General features: G+C 37.7%; 1 protein-coding gene across 1 annotated transcript; it reads left to right on the top strand.

Moving 5' to 3' along the window:
• The first annotated feature begins 527 nt into the window (after positions 1 to 527).
• LOC129274982 (probable ubiquitin carboxyl-terminal hydrolase MINDY-4) lies at positions 528 to 11,770 on the top strand. Its single transcript, XM_064108800.1, has 7 exons — positions 528 to 712; positions 4,756 to 4,875; positions 6,881 to 7,109; positions 7,622 to 7,905; positions 8,474 to 8,844; positions 10,155 to 10,341; positions 11,238 to 11,770. Exons 1-7 carry the CDS (start codon positions 647 to 649, stop codon positions 11,358 to 11,360), a joined length of 1,380 nt encoding a protein of 459 aa, XP_063964870.1. The 5' UTR covers positions 528 to 646; the 3' UTR covers positions 11,361 to 11,770.
• The last annotated feature ends 354 nt before the right edge of the window (positions 11,771 to 12,124 follow it).

Raw genomic sequence — 12,124 nt, 5'->3', positions numbered from 1 at the left:
CTATTTCTTTTGTATTTTATTATATGAAATATGAATTATTCTAATTTTCTTCTCATTGTCCTGTGAGACAAAGTTTTATTCCTCCCTGAACATGTGGTATTACCAGTGTTATAACATATTATGGTTCAGTCAAGTTGGTCCTTAATGTCAAATTGGTAAAAATTGAAATATTGTATAATTCAAACAATAAAAAACAAAAGAAATAGTGAGTGATGGACATCACCGTCTCTCTCATTTGCATGTCACTGAGTTGTGCATATAACTGTTTTGTGAAAAATAAGCGAAACTTTAAAATGTCATAGTTTTCTTATTTTACATCCGATTTCGATGAAATTTTCAGCATTATGCTTGTTAGATTTTTCTCTATTGATTCAAATCAACATTTTTCTGGGGTGGACTTGACCTTTAACAGGTCCATCCTGTGCTTAGTGGTAGTGATCTATAAATTAGGTTATAAAAAAATACATTGAAAGGGTCATTACAGTATTATATTTTTCTCACATAGCCTACCATAGTATAGTACCACAGCTTGCTTGATGAATATGGCTTTTCATAAATCCTGTAAATAATATCATTTTCGATTTTGGACGCTGATATTTGGGAAAAAAGAATCAAATTTCTCAAGCTAATTAACCATTCGTACAACATGGTTTCTCGAGAGTTTGTGGAGAATATAGCTTCGTCTCTTGTTCGAGAGTATTTAAGCCGGAAGGTGAGTTTTATGCAATTAAAAATGACCAGAAATTATCGTTTGCTTACCTGTTGCGCGAGCGCGCTGGTTGCTAGCCGAGCGTTAGGCCGAGGCCCAAGCCATAAGCCTAGGCCGTGAGAGCGAGCGGCGACCGCCGCGCTGGCGCTGGCTTGTATTGCAGGATGGGGGATCGGGTGTCCGGACACTTTATATTTTTTAAGCCTTCTTTTTTGTCTTTGGATTACACTAAAAATATGAATTCAATAGTTGTAATCATCTTCCATTTTGTTCTCCATAATATTTCCTTACATTTTGTACGAAAAATTATTGAAACTTCGCTTGTAAATTTTCCAAATGACTTTCTAAAATTGATCGTCCGGACACACAACCTGTCCGGACACACAACAACTGGGTATACTTGTCTAACTCACTGTAATGTAAGTGTAATATAGTTAAACCGAAACTATCTGTCTCTGACTCTGTAATCTGTATTTGTTCCTTTTGGTTTTTTTTCACCACCGCTAACTTAGAACTAACTGAGAAGTGATGTGGGAAAGAGTTCCATATCATTATCATATGCACCCCCCACCAAAAATAACAAAAGATTGTTGTCTGTTGTCTTGTTGGAGACTTCCGCAATTCCGGTTCGTTCACTGTCTTCAGATTTTTCCATCATTTTTTTTACTATTGTTTACCTTAGTTGGGACTCGAACTCACCTCAATTTATCTGCAGTCAAGACCTTTCCCGCTATGCTAGCGAGAAGCGCTGATACCGGAAGGGGTATTTTAACGATTATCATGATAGTTCGACTAGTCTTAACTCAGACCCTTTATTACTGACTAAATAAACCGATGTCTAAAAAAAGGACAATTACACGCACTAGATCCTGATCCTGCTCGAAATTTGACGGAATAAAGCCATATTTTTGGTATGTATTTCCACTCCCCCATCATATATGTTCTATATTAGGGCTAGATATATTATTCTGAACCTTCTCCATGTGTTTTTTTTCAATTTTAGTTGGGGGGGGGGGGTGCATATGGAACTCTTAGTCTTAGTCTTACCATGATGAGAATCAAATGGAGACAGAAAACTGATTTTGAAACAAACTCAAAGAATTGAATGACAATTTGTTATATAATATTTTGACATGAAATTAAATTGATGACATGAAATAACTTGAAAATTTTGTCATGAATAATTTGAATGATGACTGCTGTCTTTTAAAAATCATGAAATTGACCTTGGTTTCAACATGCATGATTGTTAGGCTTGCATTTATACATTTGTTGTCCAACATTGTCATTCATCTCATCTGCAGCTGTTCATAAAACTTAAAATTGTATTTCCACAATGAATAGATCTAGACCATGTAGACCCACTCGTTTTGTCAGGATTATTCAGGAGAGTACCATCTGCTTGTGGAATGTTCTGCCTACAATAGTGGTTTTGGCTCCTTCAACTGAGTCTTTCAGGAGCCACCGGGAACCACTCACCCTCCGTCAGCTCTCCAGTTGTCTTTTGTTCAACTGCACCAAATGTCATGTGTTTTGGTGATTGCGGCCTCATTCAAGCATGACTATACTCTATAAAATGGACTGACATACTCAACGGAAGAAGAAGAGAGGCTGGATAACATTAAAATGCAGGGATGGGACTTTGTAGTGTGTTAGTTGATCTATGCAGAAAGACTTAAAGGGGAATCCAACCCAAATAAAAACTTGTTTTTATTAGGAAAAGAAAAATCAGACAAGTTGATAGGTGAAAGTTTGAACAATATTGGACAAACAACAAGAAAGTTGTGAATTTTTAAAAGTTGTAAATATTGGTAATCACTATACCCATGGAGACTTCAAATTGGCCGCATATGGGATGTCATAGTGATGTAAGGCAAGGACTACTCTTCCATGTACTCCAATACATATTATGGCTAAAATGTCATTTTTCCCAAAAGTTTTATTTCAAATTATATTTTTCTTTCATGAGGACATAAAACAATATACTACCAGGATTATATTTAGATTACTGCCCCAGGGGAATGGGTACTTAGGAGAAAACCACAAATCCCTGATAATAAAGTACATGGCCTATGAGAAAGTTGTCCTTGCCCCTTGTCATAATTTACTTACCCAATTGCCAATTTGAAATCTACATAGTATTAGTGATCTCAATTTCAAAGCAGCTATAACTTTCTTATTGCTTGTCCGATTTCTTTCAAACTTTCACCATTCTGTTTAATTTATTTTTCTCCTTCCCAACACAACATTTAATGGCCAAGGCTGGATTCCCCTTTAATTTTGATTGACCTTGGAAGCTCTGAAGCAAAGCGTCAGAGCTCACTGGGTTACATGGGAGGCAGTGAAGCTCAGTCGGTTAGAGCGCCTGTTCCGGATAAGATCGTAGATCTCAATGTGCGTTGGTTCTAGTCCCGCAGCATGCCGGAAGACGTCTAGCAAAAAAAAACTGATGCTAGCATTGTGTGTTAGCATGCCTCACCGCTGTGTTCAGTGCGGGTGTGAATGCAGTTGGAAAACACTCTGTCCATCGGAAATTACACTAATGTTGGTCCCTTTTATAGGAGAGTCACTACCTATGCACGTTAAAACCAATACACTATTCGCAAAGAGTAGTGTGTTCACTCGGTGTATTGCACCTGCCGGCCCCCAGTACTACAATACTGCAAGAATCTTCAGGATTGAAGGAGGCAGTCAGTGTAGCTTGAAGAACTTGAAGAACATGGATATGAAAGATATCAGATATAGATTCTATAAACAGATACATGTAAAAGAGTTTGGCTTACCAACTTTATCTATGAGGTGATTCCTTACTCCTCTCATTTATCGTCTTGGGTCTGATAAAATTATGATTTTTGTATTGCATGTTTCGATCCGATAGGGCCAAATCATCCCTGCAGACTCTCCAAGTCTCTCTCATAGTAAATTCTTTTAAAATTCTATGCAATAATGGAATATAACTAATTACCGTACGCTTGTTTGGAGACAAAAAAAGTGAGCGATTGTGCTACAATGTAGAATGGAAAACTGACTCTTCCTCACCAATTTTGTAGATTTTGTTCTCTTTTATTGCATAGAATAACACCTGTCATGCTTGTGATAAATTGAACTTACAATGTATAGTCAAATAATGATGGAATTGATCTAATTGGTAATTAATTAAAGATTTTTATTATTATTTTGTTGTAATGCTTTGGTCTTACACTGTAGGTCCTGTTGTAGATTGTGTAAACAAAAACAGGGATATTTTCTTTTTAAGGAATTCCACCTCAAGTGTCAAAAAATGAGAGGGGTTCGATTGCTGTACATGTTTGACTGTATGGGACACCCTTTAATTGAACCCTTCCACCCAAAGAACTTTTGTACCAGTAAATTCTGAACTCACTGCAGCTTCCTTATGTGATGTGACGTAATTGAATGTCCGAGCACTCCTTGAATCTGGGGCCCGTTGCATAAAACTTGTTATAATAGCAAATTTGCAATAGCAGTTAAAAGGTACTGAAATCCTTCAATCTGATTGGTTGATGGTAAATTGGTTATAATAATTGTGCATTTGTTATTATAACTAGTCTTTATGAAACAGGACCCTGGTGTCCCCAAATTCAAGAGAACAATTTTGCATGGTTCAAGTTGGTTTATGGTTTTATTAAAATATCCAAATATCGCAGCCAATTAGACTAAATTGCATTGGATTTACAAAATATAACAATAGGCCTACAATGATAAAATCATAGCAATCAAACATAAATGTACTATTTACAAATAAAATGACAAACACATTTGGTAACCTGGCAGATGAAGGAAAATATGACAAGAGTAAAGAGAAAAGGGAAAAGAAGATTCAAATCAACAGAGTAGGAGATGATGTAGATAAGAAGGGTTGAGGAAGATAAGAAGGACAGAATAGAGGGGAACAAGAGTAGTTATCATAGGGGAAATAATTCTGATTTAATTTTAAACCAAGGGGAAAAACTGAAGACTGAAAAAAATCAAAAGGTTTCTAAAAACTGATTTTCTTCTACATGTACTGTATCTTCTCTGCCATGTAGGACTGCAAGAGCACCCTGAAAGTCATGGATTCTGAGATGCCAAGGACGGAGCAGAGTATCAGTAACAGATCACAGCTCGCCAGGGAGGTGCACATTGAAAAAATCATGAGGAAAAACAAGGTAGGTTCTTTCAGTGCGAGTGCTGCTTCAGGGTGCTGAATGTAACCGCACTGGTGTGGATAAGCTGCTCTTAAAAATTATGTGCAACCTTAATAATGCACAACCATAATCATCTCCATCTCCATCACGGCCTTCATTTTCACCATCATCATCCTCATTCATCTCCATCTTTATCATTATAAAATTATGAACAAAATAACATTTCCATTCTGCTTTATAAATGTATGTATTAATTTAACGAGTTTTATTCCGGGGTTGTCATTTTTTTCAAGCAATCTTCTTATAATGACAATCCTTCTCAGACTGCAAACTGTAAATGTTAAATTTTCGTTGTTGGTAGTAGATAGATCACAATTGTTTAGAATTACATTTTTATTTTGTATTTTTTTCTTTATGATTCACACCAAAATCAATTACCGATATATTATGTTTGTTACGTAATTAAAATTGTATTATATACGAATGTTATGAATAAAAAAGAAAAAAATAAATCAAATCAACTGGGATATTTTTTTAGGTGCTAAGTCAGCTCCATTTTGAGATATCATTTAGTACAAGAAAGGATTACTGGTCATGCATAAAGTTATTTGTAACTTACAGTTCAGGGGGGGGGGGGGGCTTCACAAATATTAAAGTATGACTTAGAGTTGCACTTAAATGCCTAGTTGTGTGCGGTATGAAAGGCATGACCGTATTTGCCAGATCATGCCAAGAGGACGCGCACTACTGCGTATTGATCAATAAGATTGCAAGTTGCATATCATGTACACGTCGGCATTTAAGTGCGACTCTAAGCCATACTTAACTCTTTGGGAAACACCCCACCACCCTGTTTGCATCATGTACATGTAGGGATTCCCTTTTAAATCTGTTTAATTTAATTCATTCTTGTAGTGCAGGTGCTCATTTCATTAAGACTTACAAATATTAGAACTTTGCCATTATTGTTTCTACCATGTAATTAGTTGTATACCCCGGGGGGGGCACTCAGTATATAATGCATAGTGGGTATGTGCCGCGGAGGGGACCCCCATTTTTACACTCAAATTTCCGTTCCGAGGCATAGCATTTTTGTCTTATTGAGAAAAAGAACAAAGAAAGCCGCTCCAGAGCATAGCATTTTCTTCTTCTCGAGAAAAAAGAAAAAAAATCCGCTCCACGGCTTCGCATATTTTCCGTTACGCCGTTCCGGTCGCAATTTTGGTGAAAAGCGGCCGCAGCTCGCTGTCCGACCATCGCCTCTGCGCTAGCGCGCCCGTCAGTCGTGCCGCCGGGCTAGCTGCAAGTACGTTCCATAGGGATGCATGGATGCATACGCACTCGCACGCAGGCGACCCGTTCCAAGGACCCCCGTTTTCACAAACATTTGTAGTTCCGAAGCCCGTTCCGAGGACCCTCCTTTTTACAATGAGCCCGCTCCAAGGCCCCCGTTTTTTGTCTCGCCCGCGGCACACCCCTACCACTTTTTTGGTCGAGTGCCCCCCCCGGGTTGTATACGCCTCATGTTGGTAAAAAAATTATTTCCAATTATAGTTCAAGCTATTTCTGTACATTTCCTTTGGTTATTGGGCATAGTTGACTGCAGTTTAAACAAATATTGTCAATATTCATTTTCTTTGAACCATGATTTTTCTTTCTTCTGTTGAATGCTAATTGAGCTGTATTGATCTATGATTGAAGTTATTGTCCTAGGCATTGTCTGGGAGAGGGTAAAAATGGGGGGGGGGGGGGTGTACATTGTAGTTGCCCAGGGGGTGATTGCCCATTTGGTAATTTTCAGAGTCAAATTCCCTTCAATATTTATTTTCTGTGATCCACAATATTTCTTTTTTTTAGGGTACCACCAAGACCTATCGATCTTTAATTGAGGTCATTATCCGGGAGGGGGGGGGGGACAATTTTCCTTGGGGGTGATTTCCCAGTGGGGTAATGTAATGATAATTGTCCTAGAGCATAATTCCATTAATAATTATTTTCTGTAAAACCACAATTTATCTTTCTTTAGGACGCCACTGAGCCATATCGATCTATGATCGAAGTCATCGTCAAGTTTCTGATTGAAAAAGGGTCTAGCAGCAAGGACAATGATGGTATCCCCGAGCAGCGATCTTCCACGGATCTCAGGTCATCAGAAAGGAAGACTTCACACTCATCCAGGGGGAAGCACAAGGAGAAGTCGGATCAGAAGCAACATGGTGCGAAGTCTCCCAGAACAAGTAACAGTAGTCCTACCGGTAAGTGAAGGTATTTTGTGCAGATCTGTTGTATGCGTCTTACAGTAGTCTCCCAGAACAAGTAACATTAGTCCTACCGGTCAGTGAAGGTATTTTGTGCAGATCTGTTGTATGCGTCTTACAGTAGTTAAACAACATGAAAGTAAGAGTGCATCTCAAAATATGTTCTCAATTTTATAATGTCTTTTGTATGTTCAATTTTTTTTATACATAATTGATACCAAGAAAGCATGAATGTTCCTAAATTAGCAGCCAAAGTAAGCAGTCAAAAAAGTATATATTTTAGAGTTAAGACGTAAGTGGCAATCTCCTTTTGTCAAGAAAGAATTCTCTTCGTGAACTAAGAGACTCTTTTCAGACAATGTGAGGCTGTGACTGTTGCTATAAAAGGATTTTTTTGTAAGATGTCCTCAAAATTTTGAGGTATGGTTTTTTAAAAGGCCAACTAAAATATATATGTAACTTTCATTCTATTTGCACTGTGATGGATATTGATGTTCCATATTTTGCAGAATTGACCGGTTTACCTCAGTCAGACGTCAGTACAGGATCGCTAGGTCGAGAACCCACCATGGTCATCACCATGAAAGACCGGCCGAACGTGAAACCAGATGACCTACAGCTTGCCAAAGATCTTCAGTCACAGAAATCCATTGGTTCGGATGAAAGTAAAAACAGATTGTCCTCTTCTTCATCGTCATTGAGTAACATGAATAACACTGGAAAGAAGTCTATTCGGCCGGGCAGTGCTTCGAAAAATAGGGGATTATCAGGACCCATCACCAGCAGCTTAGATGTGCGTTGACTTCTCTCTGATTTAATTTTGATGAAATGGAATAATCTTAAGGACTAACTTAATTGTTATGTTGCCCTCATTCATACAAATGACCATAAAATGTGGAAAAACAGGGTTGACGTTTTTTTTCAGCAGATCCCAGATTTTACAAATGCAGGGTATTGTGAGAAGATGTCACGTTTGCGTGTACAATTTGCAGGAATTTGTATTTAATGGCTTAAATATATGCATTTTGCCTTCATGAATAAATAATTTCATGCATGATTTTCATCGTGCAGCACAACTTCAAAGGTAAATATTTGAAGAAAAAAAAAATGACTTACTCACCCAACTTTCCGAGTTGGTACCCTGCCAAAGACCTGAATTTTATTTGCCAAAAAAATGTAGCTTGTAATTTTGAATTGAATATACATTTGATTTCATTTGATTTATTGCACAATATATGTAAATTTGATACTTTCTAGTGATTAACAAAATTAAATATGAATAAACTAAGATTATCATAGCAGTGTAATTTTAATTATGTTCTCAGGAGCGGTTAAAGGTTTGCATATTTTATTGATTTTAGCCTGGAGATAGAAGAAGAAGTCAAAAGAGTTCAAAGTCCTCGGCGCACTCCCTGATATCAGCAAGTAAGTCTGCGACCTTTGAACCTGACACATCTACCTCAGGCTTTGACCTTTCCCCTTCCAAGCAGACGACGTCGTCTTCAAGCCGTGGCCTTCTGAAGAACTTTGGCTTTGATCTCTCTCCGGAAAATACCCTAGAGAAGACGGAGTCCCCCGGTAAGGATGCATCACAAGGATTGGATGGAAAGACCAATGGACACACCACCTTGTCCTCTGCAAAGGCCGACAGATCATCAAGGCACAGAAGATCCTTTGATGATAACACGGAAGTTGGTAGACCAGGAAGTAGATCAGGAGTTAGCAGCTCTAGGTAATAATGATGATGATGACGGTGATAATGGTGATGATGATGATGGTGGTGATGTTGGTGATGGTGATAATGGTGATGATGATGATAATGGTGATGATGATGATGGTGGTGATGTTGGTGATGTTGATGATGATGATGGTGATGATCCTTTTTTGATACCACGGATGTTGGTTAAAAGAAAAAATGATAAAAATAATATAAAGTTCCGGTCTTGTATATCACATTATCATCTAACACTGTGTTTTTCCAGTGGGAATTTGAATACTGATATCACATGTTTAATCAGGCAAACCTTTAAACAACAGATGCATTTCAAGGAAAGTAGATTAATGTCTTGTTAAAGGCCATAACTGCCGCTACAGGGATTTAAACCCCAAACCTTGTGGTTCAAAATCTGGAGACTTATGACGTCATGTAACATCAAAAATAAAAAAATATGAATTCTAATAACTTTTTTATGATGGATTGATGGATTTTCCTCAAACATTTAACAATATTTTTTATTATCTTTTCTGCTATTTTGATAATAAACTTTTCATCATGATGAACTTTCCCTTTAACAAAGTCAATGTGATATCGAATGACTCATTGCTAACATGACGAAAAAACTTCCATTTGAGAACACTATACCCCAGTTTCCCTTCTCATCAATTCTCTTCTCCAAGTACAACAAACCCTAACTGCCCCAAGCAAGCAATTTAAGTATCAAAACACCTGTTTCTTGATGTCTGTCCGAAGATAACACAACAGCCCGGCATATACAGTCACAGCAGGGGGCCACACACGATGGGATGCATGCGCAGCGCTGAGCTCGGTTTCTGCAAAACATGCCGTCATTTTTATTCGCTTACTTTCCTTATTTCGAGGTCGATTTTCTTCGTTCGAAATTGAAAATGGACTAACATTGGATTACTGAATACAATATGCCTTTGAAAACGTGATTAAATATCGAATACAATAATTTCATTCCGAAGGTCCTACTACAGGCAGAGAAGTCTTACGTAATAGCACAGCTGTTGTTTATCTGTTGGTCCTTTGCTCAACGCTCATATACTGGCCTGTGGAGGTGAAATTGAGACAGCGGGGATTACCCCTGGATTACCTGGCCAAGCGCGGTTGATAAGGGCTTGGAAATGATATTTGGGAGATCCAAATGAAAAATGGGGTATAACACCGCAGTTTGCAATCTGAACTGCGGTCTTTCTCCAAACGGGGGTTTGACGTAATGAATAAGTAAATAACTATAACAGCAAAAAAAAATTTAGTGCTCTGAATATGCACCACTGAAATTCCTTTGATTTTACCAACAGGAAAGGACCATCTTTGGACATGCCATCAGTAAGCACTCAAAAGAAAGAAGTCTCAACCCTAGGTGACCTTGAGATGGGGGATATAGACGACCTTGATGATGACTTTCAAGGAATCCAGCTTGGGTCGTACACACCGAGCAGCAAGAAACCCATCGATACCAGACCAATCACACAACAGCTAGCAATGGTAAGTTGTTGAAGATCGGTGTTCTTGCTAGAGACTTCCTAGTGTTGGTCACAATTTCATGGCGATACAAAGTTTTAGACCAGTTAAAGCCGAAAGTGAATAAAACATCATGTAATAACTATCTGACATTGCAAATCTTTGAAAATAAAGTAATATGCAAATAAAACAAGATTACAGACAGAAATTAATTCAATTACAATTCTTCTTTGCAAGCAGTTGTGTCTGAAAAACTTTTCATTTGAAATTAGTGGTGGTCAGAAGAAATGTTTATCATCATGAGTGATGGTCAGAAATCTGTGCCAGTTAGACCAGGGCCCTGTCATACAAAGAGTTACGACTGATCCAAGCAATCACAGCTATGGAAAGCCAGCAACATCGACATCTAAAATGCATGTTTGTTCAAAACATTTTCTCGATATGCTGTATATTCATGCACTCATCCTTTTCTTGAAAATTCAGTGTGCTTCTTTTTGGTACAAAGGACATTGTGCAAATTTCCGAAAGAAAAAATTATGATGTTGATTGATTTCCATATACTTGAGATTGCTCGTATCAATCGTATCTACAGGAACTTTGCACAATGTCCTTTGTAAACAAAGAGAAGCACACTAAATTGTCTAGAATACAATGAATGTAAGAATATTCAGCATATCTAGAAAATATTTTGAACACAATATGCAGTTTAGATGTTGACGCTGCTGGCTTTCCATAGTTGTGGTTGATCAGATCAATCGTAACTCTTTGTAAGACGCGGCCCAGATCTTGATCTACCATGATGTGGTGACAATTAAATTTTATTTTAAAGACTTAATCTTGAAATTAGTGTTTGCTTCAACTACAAATGTTAATATGTCCCTCAAAGCAGACTGTTTCACTATCATCTTTTGAATATACAGCAATTAAAGACCCTCTTGTTCGGTCAAGGAACTGGGTGTTTCAATGATGAATGGAGGTTGCAGGGACTCGGCTTCAATGAGCTATCAGACATTTCATATGGAATCGTTCAACACAAGGTATGAGCTGGAATGTGATGTTATGAATATTCATGCATTACTGTGATTTTACCCTCTATTTAGCGTCTAGATAATAGCTTCCTTAATTTCCTATTGACTATCATAATTTAATTCTCGTTATTATATTTTTTCAAAGGAAAATCAGTTTTCATTGAAGTAGTATGAATGTTAAAGGTATAGTGTATGATTGGTTGATCTCAGACAAGGGCAATGAATCAATTTTGAAATTATTACATTCATTAAATACCTATATTATTGCTCTATTTTATCACGGAAAAGAAACTTGCATAACTTTTATATTTTCATGATATTGAGGGGTGAAACATATATTATAACAAATGTCGGTTAAACGAGATAAGGTTGAACTTTCTTATTGACGCCCTCTCGGGTTAAAAAATAAATTGATATTAGAACACCGTTCGAATCATGCATATTCATTACGACCTCATGCATATTGATGAAATACGTCATGGCGCATGCGCAGTATCAAGAAATCATCGTATCAACAAAGTGCAGTACTGTGTGTGTAGCTGAGTAGAAAGCAAACATCGAACGGTGCGTGCAAGCTCAATGAGCCGATGCTAGCCGGCCGGCTAGCGACATGCCTGCGCTCTGCATTAGTTTCAGATATAATCCACTATTAGCGATTGCACACACAGGATACTACTAGGATACTAGTAGTTTCAGGATTGTATATCGTACGCGTGAAAAGGGATTCAAACACGTTGATTATCTGACGTGAATGACGAAGCAAAGGATTGCCCAATACG

This window comes from Lytechinus pictus, chromosome 13 (assembly GCF_037042905.1).
Source record: "Lytechinus pictus isolate F3 Inbred chromosome 13, Lp3.0, whole genome shotgun sequence".
In the NCBI taxonomy this organism is placed as follows: Eukaryota; Metazoa; Echinodermata; class Echinoidea; order Temnopleuroida; family Toxopneustidae; genus Lytechinus; species Lytechinus pictus.
Note: the sequence above shows the minus strand (reverse complement) of the source record. Positions and strands in the feature narration are given on the sequence as shown.

Bases quoted from the DNA above. Each gene is read 5' to 3' on its own strand.
- LOC129274982 (XM_064108800.1), top strand. From the start codon at position 647: ATGGTTTCTCGAGAGTTTGTGGAGAATATAGCTTCGTCTCTTGTTCGA. The intron at 7,906-8,473 runs GTGCGTTGACTT...TATTGATTTTAG, and splicing joins CCATCACCAGCAGCTTAGAT to CCTGGAGATAGAAGAAGAAG. The intron at 10,342-11,237 runs GTAAGTTGTTGA...TTGAATATACAG, and splicing joins TCACACAACAGCTAGCAATG to CAATTAAAGACCCTCTTGTT.